General features: G+C 36.5%; 2 protein-coding genes across 4 annotated transcripts in view; both read right to left on the bottom strand.

The window, feature by feature from the left end:
- Window positions 1-1,670: 1,670 nt before the first annotated feature.
- LOC133985225 (GTP cyclohydrolase 1-like) lies at window positions 1,671-4,597 on the bottom strand. The gene is made up of 6 exons (XM_062424822.1): window positions 4,336-4,597; window positions 3,912-4,021; window positions 3,426-3,481; window positions 3,000-3,031; window positions 2,817-2,901; window positions 1,671-1,800 (listed from the first exon to the last, which is right to left on the bottom strand). The coding sequence occupies exons 1-6, from the start codon at window positions 4,595-4,597 to the stop codon at window positions 1,671-1,673; spliced, it is 675 nt and encodes a 224-aa protein (XP_062280806.1).
- A 5,758-nt stretch (window positions 4,598-10,355) lies between these two features.
- kank3 (KN motif and ankyrin repeat domains 3) overlaps window positions 10,356-18,089 on the bottom strand; it is a 35,250-nt gene continuing 27,516 nt past the window's right edge. For all 3 annotated transcript variants that reach the window (XM_062424604.1, XM_062424602.1, XM_062424605.1), the window contains 3 exons: window positions 15,184-15,384; window positions 12,543-12,644; window positions 10,356-11,102 (listed from right to left, as the gene is read on the bottom strand). In XM_062424604.1, coding sequence (XP_062280588.1) covers window positions 11,043-11,102; window positions 12,543-12,644; window positions 15,184-15,384 — 363 coding nt within the window. In that variant the 3' untranslated portion in view covers window positions 10,356-11,042. The remainder of the gene's footprint in view (window positions 11,103-12,542; window positions 12,645-15,183; window positions 15,385-18,089) is intronic.

Below are 18,089 nucleotides of genomic sequence, written 5' to 3'. Positions count from 1 at the left end.
TGTAAAACTAATGCAACTCAAATTCAAACATATTTTCTATTATCCGCTCAATCCGCAACATTTCAAGTAATTATTTTGTTAAAATATTCTTTAAATTGCAAAAACCTTATCAAAAGGATACCATTAGGTAATGTGTAAAGCGCCATCTTCATTTCTAATTTCTAACTATTTGCTGCAAAACACTATGAAGAAGAAAGCAGAGAAATAAATACTTTCATCTTATTCAATTTTTATTCACAGATCATCTAATTTAATCAGTTCCCTCTACTGTATATCTTCCAGTTTTAATATGTATTGGTAATATACCTCATCTTGTATGTGCACAGAGTAATCTCTTACTTTTAAACAGATTGTAACAGATTGTGCCGTTGGTAATCTCATAATTACTCGTTTTGTGTGCAGATGATCTGGTTATATTATCTTCCTGCAGTGCTGGTCTTCAACAGCTGTTGAGTAAATGCTCCCAATATGCTGGTGACTTTTACATAAGATTTAATGACCTGATGATGAGGTGTAGAGATGTCTAAAATTCAGTGGTTGTCGAATTTTACCCATCAGGCTCGTAAACAGCCAAAAAAAAAAGGTGGTTACCGAGGGGAGGATGAGGAGGAAGCTGGTCGCTGACCTCAGAGCCCCTCCCATCCTCTTTATGATGTGTTAGTGAGGATGAGGAGCACGTTCAGCCACAGATTCATGCCTCCTCAGTACACCATCCAAGACTCCCCCCCCCCCCCCCCCCCAATATGAGAAATTTAAGACCTGCACTGTCTGCTGCTCACTTTGGACTTTAAACTGAATCCTATAGACACCTGCACATGGACTCTTATACTTGTTATACACTCATTCATTCATATGTTAATTTAAAGACTATTTATTGATAGACTGCATACGCATTTATATTCATTGATAGACTGTACAAATATTCACTCTTTTTGAGATCCACTGCAGATATCGAGGGGCCAGCAATTCACTCTTCATTTAATTCCTAATTCTGATTCATATTTGTATTCTTTATTCTTATTATCTTGGTTTGCCTACACTGTACCTCTCCTGTGTTTCATTCTCATTTGCTGTTGCTGCTATGCCACCTTGAATTTCACTCAGAGGATTAATACATTCTAAAATCTTATCTTTTGTTCTATAAATTTTATTTATTGGCTGTTCAGGGTTTACTGCTTGTGTATTATGGCAGTATAAGAGGCTTTCAGTTGCTTACCAGGGCTTTCCATAATCGTCGGCTTTTCCTGACACTGCTGTTAGGAAAAGGACGTGTAATACTATCTATAATAACTGGGACACTCACTTAAAAACATAAAAAATAAAGATAAGCACAAGGGGAATAATAGCTCTCAGTTTATTTGTTTCATGTTCATTTACATTGTGAATTGTACTTGAAACACCCTGTAACCATGCAATATTGTGATTAGTTAATTTAACACTATTGTACAAAACTCACATTTCAATGGATGTTATGTGAAACATTGTGTGTAATATATTTAAATAAGATGAATATATATAAGTACATACCAGCTCAAGAAAGGATGTCAATAACCCCATAAAACACATTTTTTCAGTGAAAATAAAAGAATGCTGTGAAATTAAGTGTAAGTGTTACATGTTAAAACACTTCCTTTTAAACTGCCACCTGATGTAAAAATAAAAAAAAGGACTCATTTCTTCATTGTGAGGTCAAGGAACTCCTTCCTGCTCTTCGGATCGTCATTAAATGTTCCCAGCATTACACTCGTAACAGTGCTGGCGTTCATCTTCTGCACACCTCTCATCACCATGCACATGTGACTGAAATGCACAAAGGAGGATGTTAAAGTCACCATCAAACCCTGAAGGTCAGCTTTGTAATTCACAGTGATGAACTTGTCTGATGTAAATGGACGCCCTCTTTGTTTATGGAGTTATGTTTTTTTTAATTCTCATTTAATAAATGTATGCAGACTCATATCAGGTCCAGCTTGCTGACTGTCACATTGCTGCCATGACTAACAATGCATTAGTAAATACTTCATACATGCTGTCTTCAACCCTTGTTTGTTTATTTAAAGGCACTACTGCTGGCAGAACATAAATAAATATATTAAAAACACAATCCAAGTAACCATAATCAAATATGTAATAACCAACTAATGGATTGATTACTTACATGGTGATACAGTAGCTGACTGTGCAACTAAAGATAATTTTAGATCATTGTTAAATCTACTAATTATTTTTTTGATCAACTGATTAAATGTTCTGTATATAAAATATCAATATTTTATTTTATATTCCTTTGGCCATTTTCATTTATATGAAAATGACCAGAGGAAGTCATTGTATGCCTTGTAGTTATTGTAGCATCTGCAAACTTGAAAAACATGAAATCTACATCCTTGTGTTAAAAGTTGAAGCCTTAGAAAACTTTTTCAAAAGACAACCTGCTTTCAGTTAGATGCAATGTCCAACAAATAAGCTTTCTTCTTCTTTAATTTTGATTATAAAATGAAAATGTAATGTTTAAGAGTAGTAGTAAAACTTTCCACAATTAGTATCTAATTATCACCCAAATCCTTTTCAAATTATCCTGCAACTAATACCACAGAGCAGCATTTGCGGTTATGTGGGATTGCAGATCAGTCAGATCAGAAGTCACTCTTTGTTTAACTGTCTTTTGCTCTATTCATCATGTTATGGTTAAATAACATGATGAATAGAAATAAATATAAATAAGATAAAAAAAAGTTAGTTATCCGACAGAGATTAAAGAAAATTAAGTTTCAGCAGTTACTTGTAAAACATTTGATCCACGTCTAAATACTCACGTAGCCTCGATCACCACCGCCACACCAGCAGGCTCCAACGCCTCAGAGATTGCTGAAGCAATCTGTTTGGTCAGGCGCTCCTGAACTGTAGAGACACCAACACATTAAATATAATGCAGAAAAAAACAAAGATCATAACAAAAGCAATAACTGTCGACAACAGTTTTTGTTTTTTGCTTTTACCTTGAAGTCTCCTGCTGTAAATCTCTACAATTCTGAAAGAAATACAAAAATTAAAATGATGAAACAGTTGTTGATTTCTCTGTGAATGTATGCATGTATGATCTATCATAGGCTACTTTTGGGGACAAATTGGATACTTACAACCAGTCAATTAGGGACGGCTTGTGCTATTAGGGACAAAAGCAGTGTCCCTAATTTGGAAAGACTGATTTTTGGGTCAGTGTTTAAGGATAAGTCTCCAGAAAATGAATGCATGTCTATGTAATGTCCCCAAAGTGACGGTGGTCTGGTGTGTGTGTGTGTGTGTGTGTGTGTGTGTGTGTGTGTGTGTGTGTGTGTGTGTGTGTGTGTGTGTGTGTGTGTGTGTGTGTGTGTGTGTGTGTGTGTGTGTGTGTGTGTGTGTGTGTGTGTGTTGTCATTATGTACCTGGCAAGCTTGCTCAGACCAACCACTTTCTTGTTTGGGAGGTATGCTATGTGTGCCTGTAATCAAAGCGAAAAGAAAAAAATGTTATTTAAAGAACAACAATATTAATAATTATATCAGGGTACATTTTTAATATACATTAAAATACAGTAATACATATCGGATGCAGAACAACAGCATCTGTAAATATTTGCTAAGACTGAGAAAATATGACTTAAAGCTTATCACGGATAGAAGTTTAAGGTATTTTAAACACAGTGTCAGTTTATCCACATAAGATCCCTGACAAATTTTAGGACTTATTTTCACAATTTTGAACTAAATGTAAGGGGATCCTTTTCAAAAATGTGTATTTATTTTAGAAATGAGAATTAACCAGTATATGTTTTTAGTCCAGATTTTTAACTCTCAAATATCAATATCAGTAATGGCCAGCATTGCAATTTTATATTAATCCACAATTCAGGTCAGACTTTATTAAATTACCCTGCCAAAGAAGGGCACCAGGTGATGTTCGCAGAGAGAGAACAGATCAATGTCCTTCACAATCACCATCTCTTCATGGTTTTCATCAAAGATAGCATCGTTCAAGATATCTGTGTGGAGATTAAATGTTACATTTGCAGTTTTTATTATACTGGAGCAAAAAAAATGTCATTAAAAGTGACCAAAGTGTCAGTAATAGTTAGGACCCAGCATTACGCATAATAGGATCATTTATGAAACTTTAATGTATCAAAGAAATGGGAAATGAGACCAAGACAAGTGTTCTTTGTCATTTTCCCTTCTTGAATTGTATTTTTAGTAAAATTTCAAATCACTCTTTAAAAATATAATATTGCAAATGACTCATGGACTTATTGATATTAAGCTTTGTCTTCCAATAAAACAAAGAAAAATCTGTCCTCACCTTGGATTGTTTCCTTGTAGCCTTTGGTAAAGAACTGCATGGCTTTGGCTGCACGTAGCGGCGTACGTAGAAGTCCTTCCCTGTCGACGTCTTCTCCGAGCTCACTCAGTACAGTGCTATAAGCTTTCTCAATGCGAGGCAGTCCTGTTGCGTCTACAGTTTCCTTCTCTTCTTTGCATAAACCATTATTTTTAGTTTCAACACACATGTTTAGATACTCCTCAACTACTACATTAATCTCTGAAGCAGGGTGATACTCCATTCTGGTTCTTACTTTCAGTGAAAGACACTGCAGGATATGAATGAATGAAACAGGCCCAGGTGTATACTGTTTGGCTCAGTGGACTCACCAAGTCCCCTTGGTTTTTAAAGCCTGATGTGGAGCCCTGAGGCCACAACATCACTGAAACCTCAAGACCCCCATGAGGGAGATGATTACATGTGAATAATTTCCCGCAATAGAGCTCTTGACTTTCCACAAAATCAAGGTATGTAATTACCACACAAATCCATTTCCTATTCTCTCGTATCGAATGTAACGGAGCAGCATTTGACTCATCCTGTGATTTGAGTTTGAATACCTAGAAGTCCCATGCTCTGATTTGAGGTCACAGATGTCTAGTCTTGCGTGCTGGAAACAGCCGCCACTCACATGCAATCCTCAACATTATTCAGGAGTCTTTTTCTACATGAGCCAGTGACATGAAACTGAGTGAGATTAAGCAGAATGCTAAAAAAAAGAAAAAGGACCTCAACTAGCCCACATTTAATATATAGTTATTGGATAGAAGTAAAGATAGAATATTAGAAATAAGATGTACAACATAAAAAGCAAGTCTAAAGGGAAAAAAAAGAAAAAATACTAGAGCTAGAACAATTAATTGTCCAAAATGAGATTATTGAAAATATATCACAGATAGATAAAATGAAAACGTTGTCACTGTGATAACTTGAGCAGTGTTTTGGCATCTGACAGGCCTTCAAATTCATGGATCTGTTACTCAAACTGGACTTCCTGTATAGTATTTCATGTCTTGACAGTACATGAAGCAACATGCCCTGACTGTCATCTCCCAAATGTCTCCTTGTGTATATTGGGGAATCCATACATGTAAATGAACAGTCCGCTCCAGCTGTTTTAGACAGTCTATTGCCTTTTTACTAAAGCTGCTGGTCGGATCTTGTTTCAGTGTCGTCACTCAGTAATGTGGTCAGTTTGGCGCACCCTTCAATGCTTGGGAGGATGGTTGTTCTTTCTTGGCGATGTCACCAGAAAAAGCAGCCGTTAACTTCATCCTGAACTGTTCTGTTGCTGTTTATGCTCAGTTGTTGCTCCTGAAGGCTAATGTTAACCACTAACTGTGAGCTACTGCAAAACAAAGTCCAATCCTTTTCCTGTTGAGTAAGCTCCTTTTTAGACTGGTACTTCAACCATTTGTCATGAATGCCCCACTGTGTTGACATGTTACTCTGATGTGTAGTTAAGGGAAAGTAGACTTGGACGGTTAACTGAGGTAGACAGACATATGGGCTTTTGATTCTAATAGCTCATGTCCTGTGTCAGCTGGTCAGGGCTGTATGCATACTTAATTAGGTTTTATTAATGTTTCAGAGAGCAGAGAGAGGGAGTGTTTTCTTTATGTTTGACACTATTAATTTATGAAAAAACATTCACAATCATGCTGTACAATGATCTCATGTTATCTACTGTGTGGTGAATGTGGTGTCGTCTTCACATGACAGAAGCCTTTGACAGAGACCTTCCCTCCATTTTCTTTGTTATACTTTCTCCTCCACACACTCTCCTCTCCTTTTTGATATAATACCAGCCCAACACACTCACACATGTACAGGTTGATACACATTTCTCTTCACACAGAATAATTTTAATAGCTTATGCGATCGAAACTGTTGCACTCTACTTGTAACACATCAAAATGAACTCATGAATCTGAGCCACAGCTAGATGGGTGGTAACTACTCTATTTGTTTTACTCTAGACGTTATTCTGTCACATTTTTTTAAGATACATTTTAAATCTCACTACTTGCCAGTATTTTATTTTATGGAGTTTCTTTTTTTTAAATTCTCATTTAATAAATGTATGCAGACTCATATCAGGTCCAGCTTGCTGACTGTCACATTGCTGCCATGACTAACGATGCATTAGTAAATACTTCGTACATGCTGTCTTCAACCCTTGTTTGTTTATTTAAAGGCACTACTGCTGGCAGAACATAAATAAATATATTAAAAACACAATCCAAGTAACCATAATCAAATATGTAATAACCAACTAATGGATTGATTACTTACATGGTGATACAGTAGCTGACTGTGCAACTAAAGATAATTTTAGATCATTGTTAAATCTACTAATTATTTTTTTGATCAACTGATTAAATGTTCTGTATATAAAATATCAATATTTTATTTTATACTCCTTCGGCCATTTTCATTTATATGAAGGTGACCAGAGGAAGTCATTGTATGCCTTGTAGTTATTGTAGAATCTGCAAACTTGAAAAACCTGAAATCTACATCCTTGTGTTAAAAGTTGGAGCCTTAGAAAACCTTTTCAAAAGACAACCTGATTTCAGTTAGATGCAATGTCCAACAAATAAGCTTTCTTCTTCTTTAATTTTGATTATAAAATGAAAATGTAATGTTTAAGAGTAGTAGTAAAACTTTCCACAATTATTAAGTATCTAATTACCACCCAAATCCATTTCAAATTATCCTGCAACTAATACCACAGAGCAGCATTTGCGGTTATGTGGGATTGCATATCAGTCAGATCAGAAGTCGGTTTCAGTGACAGAAGAAAAAAACACATTTTACTTAACTTACTTACTTGCGTCATAAACATAACCACTACACCACTTCTTGCCCTGAAATAAATCTTACTCATGGACATTAATTGCTTCTGTAGTCCTCTTTAGATACATATAATTGGTCTACATGTGAAAACATTTGGCAAAAACAGAGAAAATTGAAAATGAAATAATTATTCTAGGAATAATATAGTCAGCAGGGGAAACCAAACATTTCTAGGAAGCAAAACTGTTGACATGTAAAAAGTAAAAGTAGCTTATATCAGGATAAGCAGAAACCATGTAGAGCTATGAAAATTGTGTTTACCCGCATCACAACACACACAATGACGTGAAAACCTATGCATGTTACAGACTGTTACTGACTTTGTTCGTGTTTCTCAGACATTTCTAATTGTAGTGTGTTTGTGACTGTAGTTCAAACACATCTGAGATGATATGAACTGTCCACCAGATGTTCAGCAGCGTCTCCTCTACATAGGCTCTACTTGGGCATCCATGTAGGTAAAATACAAATTTAATTTTTTTTTCTTTAGCCTCAGAAATGCTGCCAATTATGAATTTTAAAACGTTGCTAACTGTAGTCTCGGTTGGTGCTTCTAACAGAGCTGCTGTTGGTGTCGCCAAGTCTGAGAAGAGACAACAAAGAGAGGACGTTAATAACCATTGCTAATAACCGGAAGATTTATTGCTTTTCTGTGGCAGTAAACACAACACATGACCAGGCAATAACTAACTGTCCTATATTCAAAGCTTGATGAGATATTCAGTGTTGACAATGGGCTAAACGTTATGGGAAGGTGTCCAAAGACTTTAACTGTATGTGTCTGCTTGGAGTCCAGAGTTCAGTAAAGCACAATTCCTCATCAGACCCATCAGACTCTTAAAAGCACTTAGCAATATTAAAGTTTGTATTAGTATTAAAGGACTCAACGATCAGGGTCCAAAAAAACAAAACAAAACATGACTGGAAAATCCTTCTACACACCAGTTTGACACTGTTTTAAGTGTCAAGAATTTTAGGATGTTCTCAGGTTCAAGTCAGACCAGCTTGGAGGATAATACCTCAATATGCCAAGAACATCAACAGTAATTTTTTGTTTAATTTATTAATTAATTTTGATTAAAAATGTTACTCAATTATAATAATGCAGTGGACACACTTAAGGTTGAAACGATCATCAGCCTCTTTGAGAATTGCAGCTGTAACAAAGACTGTATGTCAGTTGACATGATTCACACTCGAGTGTCCACATGACGGCATTTGGCACAGTTCGCTCGGCCAGCTCAAACAGCTCTTTGTTGTTTCTTGTCTTTGTGTTGTGGTTGAAAAATATCTAATTTTGCATACTCTGTTTCCACAGTCTTGCATACTTTTTCCTTTTGTTTCGAGGAAGCTTTCCATATCTGCTTACTAGAATTGTTTTTATGGGTTTCTTGTTATAAAATCCTTGATTAATCCTGTTCATTGATTTTCAAAATGATCTGCATCGACCTAGAAAACTACTACTGTATAAATAGAATGACAGCTGACACATCATGTCATCACATCATCACATATCTCTACTATGATTGTACATGTCCCAAAATATATCATTAATATCACCCAACTGTAGCCTAAATATAATCATACAATACCTTAATCATGCTCTAGTTGCCATGAGAAGATAGTTTATAAAAAAGTAAATTCTTCCCAACTAAAAACCCCAAACTAAAAGATGTTCTGCATACTGGAAAGGGATCAGCTGAAGAAAAATATTACATTTAAGGCTTCCTCTCAAAATCTAAGATAATGCATCTTCTTTACTGTTCTTATTCTCTTTCTTATTGCTGCTCTTCTATTTTAGTGTCCACTTGCTGCTGTAATAATGCAAATTTCCCCATTGTGGGACTAATGAAGAAATATCTCGTCTTATCTTGTCATTACCATCAGATCGAACCTCACTCTGCTGACTGCCTGGTGCTTCTGTGACAATCATCAAAATCTGGTATCAGATACCATTATATTAATAAATAACAATTTTGTAAATGACTATGTTCATATTTATTTGTTACATTTTGCTTGCAAAGTTAGGAAAGTTTAATGTTTAAAAGTGTAACTCAAGCCTGATTTTTCCTTACATATAAAAGAGTGATCATAGTCTCTTCGCATATTAATTAAACACTGATATCAGATTGTTTCTTTTTTTGTTTTAATTAATTAATGTCCCTAATTGTAGGGACACACTTCAGGTCCAGTGTGGTGACAGTCAAAATGCTGCCATTACTAAATACCTTCTCATTATATTTTTTACAGTGGAGGAAGGAGATGTTCTTTCTCCTTTTGAATATACTCATCAAGAGCAAGTTATAATAATCTGCACATAATCAGAAACCAGAGATAGCTATACACACATTTAAAAGAAAAACCTATTAATGGATTCATTAAAAGTATCATACCCAGTTCCAGATATACCATGGAGTTGTCTCACTCCCTATTTATTCTAAAGTTTTTAATATGTAAGTATTTTTACAAATTTGTTTTTTTATTAATTTTACTTCTTTTTAAATTAATAGACATTTTTATTGAAGCATATTATCCGTCTTTCTCAGCGCCAAAGATGTGTTTGTGTTTTTTCAGCTATATTGTAAATAAGGTCTCTTTCAATATATTTCTGATTATATGTGTCCTGCACTAACTACTGCTCTTGTGGGTCTTTTCAGATGCTGTCTCTTCAGAGTTCAGGTGAACACCGCCAAGCTTATTTATCCTGCTGTTACACCACACAGGAGAACCCATCCCAGCTAACAGTGAATGTCAACAACACTTCATTCTGTTTGTTCATGTTATAGTCGTGCAGTTTTGTTATCTTGGTCTCTGCTGTACACTCAACATCTACTGCATGTCTGTCTGTCCTCCTCTCTTGCTCTTACTGAGGTTTCTCACATTTTTGCCTGTTAAAGGGTTTTTAGTGGGTGTTTTCCATATCCAAATCAAGGGTCTATGGACGGTGGATGTTGTATTACTGTACAGAGTGTAAAGCCCCCCGAAGCAAATTTGTGATATTGGGCTTCACAGATAAAACTGACTTGACCTAATTCACACAACTAAGGTTGCTTTCGGCTAGCTGGTGAAACTGTAGCGAGTTTGGATTGAATCATTTTGGGAAATGGCTTAAAGAAAAACACGTATTTGCAACATTTATGTAAATATGTTTATTTCAGACATTGAATATATATATGTATATATTTATATGAACATACAATGAACAGACAGTTAGTGCAGACTACGGATGCAAAGAGGTTCACAGATCAGTTAACCAGGGCAGGACAGAAGGGGAAGACTAAAGGGCAACACACACACACATCGGCCATGTCGTTTCATTTGATGTCCATAGCGCACACCTGACTCTCCATACAGGCAGAAGAAGTTGTTAAAGGAGAGTAGCTAGATTCAGCCAATCCAAGTAGCGACTGATGAAACTGCTTTACTGGAGTGTTGACACTGGGAATTAAGAAGGGCATATCTTGACACGTACATAGAAAACAGTGGGTGCATGTTTTTTGATGTACTTCATACACCGTCGCTGTGTGTTGCCCTAAAGAATAAAATATATTAGTGGAGTGCAAATAATAAATGTAAGGTCTAATCTCCTGTCACAGAAAAAAAAACAAGGGCCGGAGATCTCATTTAAACATGCTAGGAGCTCATATTAGTCAAGTACATAATATAACCTTTCACAACTCTTATGGAAAAATAATATTCTCATATTAACAATACTTATAAATGCAGGGCATATGGCAATATATAAATACATAGATATTTAAGTAAATTCCAGTGGAGCTTTTTACAGCTCAGATCCAGTTTTGTTTGTTTGCTCTGTCGGCCTCATGTCACTCTGCAGGCCAGGGCTTGTGGGTAGTGGTGGGGCTCCTTGGGGCCTTCGGACTCCCCTGAAAGACACGATGTAAAGGACATAGTTTAATTATTCTGTAAAAGAATATACATTGTTTAGTTGTTTGAAGGTTTTAAGTAAGAAGGAAAAAAATCAGCACAGTTATTTCTGTAGTAATTATTAATATATAATAACTAATAACTAGTATGCAAGTAGTCTTTGCACAGATACTAAATATAATATAATCATATTCACATTGTAATTTAGATTCATTTAACATGATTCATTAAAAAAAACATACTGTGCTAGTGGTAGTTTTAAATCCAGGTTAAAAACATTTCTCTTTTCATGTGCTTATGAATGAGCTCTTTTAAAGCACTTTAAATTATAATCTTTCATTTGCACTATGCATGTTCTTTTAATAATTTTAAAGCAAATAATAATTTTATGCTGCATTCATATTTTATGCTCTATTTTAGCTTTTTATTTTATTTTTCTCTTTCTATTTTTCTGTACTTTGTTTTATTAGTATTATAATGGGGTTCTTTTTTTATTAATTGTATGTTTTAATGTTTCCCATTTTTACTATAATTTGGTTTTATTTTTTTAAATGTAATTGAATGTTTGTTTTTATGTAAAGCACATTGAGTTGCCCCTGGGTTTGAAATGCGCTATATAAATAAAGCTGCCTTACCTTGCCTTGTGTTTTCCCTTTTAAGATAAAGTTTTATGCTTCCCAACAGAAAACACAATCCACAGAAGCTTAGTAACACCTATAGGGGGCAGCAGTGCTCCTCCGGTCAGTGTCGCCCACACCCAAACTACAGCCTGGAGCTCTGCTGTGGAATTGACCCTACCCACTTTAAACACAGGAGTCATTTCTCACTGTACAGTTATGTTGAGAATGAACTGCACTTAAATCTGCTGATTCCCCAGCAGATTTAAAGCTGGTGGTGTTAAAGCTTTACAGCTTGTGACCCTCAAAGAAGAATCAATGCCAACTAAATAGTGAACTCTTGACTTCTAATGCTGATATTTATTATTCTTTTCCAGGCTATAACACATGAAAAAAAACTGCACCAGGGAAGTAGGCCATTTTATTATATTTCATTTTATTTGAGATACTGTGGAACAAAATTCTTATTAGAATTTTAAGCAAAATTACCTCACCTAAAAATGTAAAAATGTGACATCCTCATTGACTCTGACTATGTAGATGTAAACTCAGAGGTCAGTCACAGGTTTTTTTATAACATTTGGGGGGGGGGGGGGGGGGGCATCATTTCCAGTAAGGTGTGTCTTTAACAAAATGTAGGGGGCATAGGTTTGTTAGTGATCATTTTCACTATTACCCTGCAGTTGGAAAACCCCAAGAATTCATTAGGCTGAAATCTGATTGTCTGGTATCGTGAGACTATGCAGAATGCAGATGTTCCCTATTTCCCTGAATCAAATTCTTGCATCTGTATAGGCATCTTAGATGGGAAGATGGACTCACCACAGCAGTCTGAGTTTTGGCATAGTTCATATGGGCGTAGAGCAGCACAGCTGTGTCATTGTGAGACGCCTCCAGTGCAATGGACAAAGCATTGCTGCCATCCTGCAGACAGAAAAGGAGGAGGAAAGAGAAGGAGAGAAAGTGAAACAGAGATAAAAGAATGGAAGAGGGAGAAAAGTGAGTTCATTGACCCTAAAAAACACAAGAAACAGAAAGCTTTACAGTTTGAGATGGACCATGTGATCGTCATTACACACAATTGTAACTTTTTCCAGCCATTTCAACACCCTCTGTATTACAAGAGTATGGCTGTCTAGATGTTTCATATCTTTCATGATGGCTAACACGCTCATTACCATCAATCAAGACATTATCGTTAAACATGACTTTCATCCAGCCTGCATCGTCAGCTATTCTTTGTTCTTATAATTTTATTTTAACATATCAAGCACACAATATAAACCCGAACTGAATATGATCCTGTGTCTTTGACCCTATAAAATCTCTAGTCAACAGTAACAAAGGCTTTATATATCATTGGAAAACCAGAAATCAAATTTTCTTCTACAGTTTATTCTTCTGCAATCAGTGTAACTTTCTCTGCATGACAGTGCGGTTGTAAAGATGCACATAACCCAAACTTTGGTACATAACTTGGTTTTAGGTTCATGGTTTAATTTATCTTCAGCGTAAAAGGAAAACAAAAGAGGATACGATTTTTTTTTCCCCTTGTAGAATGTCCCACTTGGTGCATATATAAAAATGTCAGCCAATATATCATCTGATCTTTTATTTAGCTCCCAGATATCTATATTGGACTGACTGACCTGCACACAGTTTGTCCATTACATTCTTGACTCAGAGTAGTTGTAAATCACAGAGAAACCAGAACACCTCCAAACAAAACATCAAAATAACACTGGAGTCACTTCCAGTTATTTTTTGCATTCTCTGTACGTAGATGCTAAACTGACTAGCACAGTCAAGCTAAAAGACAACACCTGTCCCATTGCCAAAGCTATCCAGGTGGAACCATCACACTTTGACCTCTTTGTCCCCCACATGCCAAGACGTAGATGTAATAGACAGTATTCAGCTAAATCAACAGAAATGTTTTCACAGATGGTGAATACTGAGCCAGAGAGTCATATAGCACACGGTTTGCGACAAATACATGAACCGTTACTCTCCTAATGGATAAAATAAATGAGATGAAAATAAAACTAAAAAACTGGCACTGCATTTCTTTAAATATGTAACACCACTGTGCCTTACAGTCAAGATTTGTCATGCCGAGACCCCCCACCCCCAAAAATCCCTCCGTCCACCTCTCGGTCCAGCTGTGCTACAGTGAAACACAATCCAAGAGCTGCTTGCACTGAATGGCCAACTCATTATGGCACAGATGTGAACAATCAAATATCTGTCTGCCTGGTGGTTCTTCAGGCATCCAGAGCAATCCAGTGTAAAATCACTTTAAAACATCAGGCAAGTGAAGATTACTATAACGAAGTAACAAATGTCAGAAGCAGCGATGAGAACATTAAGATTTCTGCTAGAAATTGAATATTGTGCTGATACAAAGTTCAAAATCTTAACAATTTGTGATATTTTTCATTTGGTTCATCTTAGACACCCTGGATCATTCAGAGTATAGAAATTATTCTTGATGGGCTTAATTTTTCCATCTTTTTTTGTTTTTAGGACATGGCATTTTGCTTCCGACTTGTGTGTAGGTCATGTGGTGCATTCTGCAGAGGACTGCTGCCAGAGCCTGCAGGGCATTGCATCTGAAATCTGCAAGTCTGCAGTTGTGGCTTTTTAATTCATCCCCAGGGGGCTTGTGAGTAGTGCAGTGATTGTGTTTCCTGTAAACAACACTGATTTGAGGGAAGGACAGACAAAACTAATCTGATCGCAGCTCTTCAGCTTTCAGCCTATCTTGCTAAATGAGAAAAAACGAAAGAAGAGGGGAAAAAAAGGTGACAAGAAGAGGAAACTGCATAGACCAAAAAAAGAAAAGGAAAAAAATTTCCCATGAGAAGTCGTTTCCTGAGCGCAGATTAAGCTGAATCCCAGACGTGAACACGCTCAGATGTTTTCAGCTGTCAAAGATCCAGCAGTTGGCTTGATCTGTAGGCTCAGAGCAAGCAGCCATTCAGACTGGAAACAGCCCTGCGCTAAAATAACACGGGGAGCTGCGTAGGTGGACATGTTGCTTCAGGTACCAATGAGACTTGAATACAATGCAAGTCCAGTTTGAGTTACAGAGCTGGGATTTTGTAAGTATCTCAGACACCAAAACATTGGTTTATAATACTAAAACAACTCTGGGAAACTGTCACAGTGGCAATTGTTTTATCTTTTGTTGCAAGGATTGTGAGGTTAACAGTAGAAATACTCTGTTCGTGTTACAGAATAATCAACCAGGAATCTGTGATTGGCCAGTGCAGCGCCTTGCCAGATGACACTGAGTTCCCTGCATCTGCAACCATGTACCTCTGGACTAATCTCCTTCAAATGAATGAGGGGGCTGTGTTTTTGCAAGCAGGGTTGATGTCATTCTGAATGGAGGCTCAGTCACTGACAGTTTCTTTCAGTAAGTGCAGCAGCTGAACACCTAAAATGTAAAATTTCTTACGTTATCAATGATGGAGATGTCGCAGCCAGGCTGTTCCAGTAGCAGCTTGACGATTTCAGCTCGGCCGTGTTCGCTGGCACACATCAGCGCCGTAGATCCCTCGTCATCCTGCACATTGACGTCAGCGCCACACTCCAGCAGTGCCCGCACCATCTCCTGCCGACCATGACTAACAGCTAGCATCAACGCTGTCTGGCCAGCCTGCCAAGGTAAAGAAGTATAAAGGTAATGTTTTCCAAAAAGAAAACAGTTTTTAAGAGCCTGTCAGATGTGTTAGCTTATCCATTACCTGCTAATAATAATATTACCACACCTAACTAAATAAACTGACTTACTGACACCAATCCTGCTGTTTCACTATCTAAGACAATGGGAGTGAGGAAAGTGCCGACTTTAAAGCTATAATATGTAACTATTCCGCATCAAAATGTCTAAAAATGACTAGACCTATGTTATACATTTTGTTAAGTTGTTTACTTATATTAAACTAAAAGTTTCCAACAATTTTCCAACCCAAAGTAATCCATCATTTTTAATTACGGTCCATTTCATTTGGTCACCTGTCAATGGCGTCATAATCCCCTCTACCAAATAGTATACACACAAAAGATGATGATCATCTTGTACATTGTGGTTGTCCACCACAGTTGCCTCTACCAAAGAGTATATGCATAAAAGATAATACATCTGCCAGAAACTCTCATATGAGGTCATAAATTGACCTTTATTCAGTGACCCAATGTCATTTTTATGATACACTTTTTAGATATTGGTCGTTTTGCAGTATATCTTTTAACCAGATGAATGAGTTTGGTAATCAGACATCTGGATCTTAAGTTATCAGAGAAACAAGATGAGCAAAAATTAGTGGCACCTCAGCTCACATAGAGCACTTCCTGGACGTCCTCTGAGAAACTGAGATTTTTTTTACATGAAACTGCTTTATTCTGTATTTTTACTGGTTTTAATTCCCATGTCCATTTGTTTTTGAGAGGAGTAGACATCTGTGGATTATTCAGCTCCCAGTAAAAACCTCCTGAACAATAAACACTGAAGGAATCCTAAACGGCAGAAGCTGACTGCGGTGATGACAGTGGTGGTTGTTTTACAATTATGTCAACAACTCCCATGATTCCACGCTGCTTCTCGATGTAATCAACCTGTCTTTTCTTATTGTTTTAATTGAGACAATTAGCAGCAGAAATTACATATTGTGTGAAAAAAATATGGCCCGTACATAGAGACAGTTTTGTAAGTACACTACTTTATTTTCTTACTTATAGCTAAATGCATACAAACCATCCATCCTGGTGCTGTACAGCTTCTCAGAAAATAGTTGCTTAAGAGCATCTCAGTTATTATGCAGCAGTATTTCATTCACTCAACCTACATTTTCCTTGACAGTTAAGGGGTTCAAATTAGTGGCCTTACCACAACAAGCCTGCCTCTCTGGCCTTTTAGGCTGCTGCTTCCCCTAAACAGTGCCCATTGTTTATTATAGCATAGAGAGCAGCTAAGTGTAGGTTTTTTTTTTTTTTAAATGCATTTTTCCAAAAGCCAAACTTAGTCATAAAAGGTTATTAAAAAGGTCTGCTTCTTTAAATTTTGAACTTCACTAATTACTACATCACTAATTAAAACAAAAAGTTACACAAGAATCTTTTCCAAATGTAATTTAGCACTCCCCAGCCCAAAAGCTAAAATTAAAACAGAACACAAAATAGTATGACTTTAATTCCTAACCCTAAAATTTCATTGAGTGCCTCGTGTTTTGTTCCCCACAGTAACAATAACAAGCACCAGTAATTGGATTTATAGCCAGTGATGCTATAAATTCAGAGTCCTATGACTTGGCAGTGTGAGGGCCTGTCAGGTGCTTTGTCCTAACACATACAGTACACAACCTGATTAAATCAACCAAGGAGATGGCACCACTCAAAAGTCAACAGATTCTCACAGATGACTTGTGTGTCACGTTAGGCTACACGTTTTCTTAATCAAATTTAACCTATAACAGATTATTTCTCATGATTCTGGCTATGAATGTGGTACTTCATTACAACACAGGAAATGCTGCTAATACTTCCCCATTAAATTAAGAAAGAGAATAAGGAGGGGCATTATTCCCTGAACACTGTTTTATTCTCTACCTTTTTCAAAACAGCTGTAAGGATAAAAAAAACAACTAGTTTTTGTTAAGACTGATGACTAATGATGTCACACTGAACTTCCTTTATCTGTCACTGTATAATTGTAAAAACTGTAAAATGCACACACACACACACACACTAATTAAATCACACACACACACACACACACACACACACACACACACACACACACACACACACACACACACACACACACACACACACACACACACACACACACACACACACACACACACTATAAACCGGGAAAAAGATTGAAAAGCCAAAATTAGATTAACGAAAGGAATGCAGCAAAAAGTCACCGTTTCTAATGCTAGTAAAAGATCATTAGTGACTCATTAACTTCAGTTATAATTTTTAGTACTTGTAGAATTGATTCTATGTCTGGTTTTATTTTTTAATTTTAAAATGTTTTCTTCTTAACAGTTTAATGTGTCCAAATAAGACTAAATTCATTTATCAAAGCCAGCTGAGCCATTGACTGACTCCTGTCGATGTAGTGCTTTTGGTTGATGGAGCTGGCTACAGAATCACATGAGCTCTGAGTCATTCATATTTCTGCTTTTTTATGACAAATATTTTCGTTTACCCTTTCGGCAAACTACTCCACTTATAAATATTTTTTCTATCTAAAAATCAGGTGATACAACATGAACATTGACGCTCATGTCAAATCCAGCATGTACTCACTAACCTTGTGTTTTTAACATGTGACTTTTTGACAGGCACACCTGA

Source organism: Scomber scombrus, chromosome 8, assembly GCF_963691925.1.
Source record: "Scomber scombrus chromosome 8, fScoSco1.1, whole genome shotgun sequence".
Classification (NCBI taxonomy): Eukaryota; Metazoa; Chordata; class Actinopteri; order Scombriformes; family Scombridae; genus Scomber; species Scomber scombrus.
This window is presented reverse-complemented; position numbering and strand designations above follow the sequence as displayed.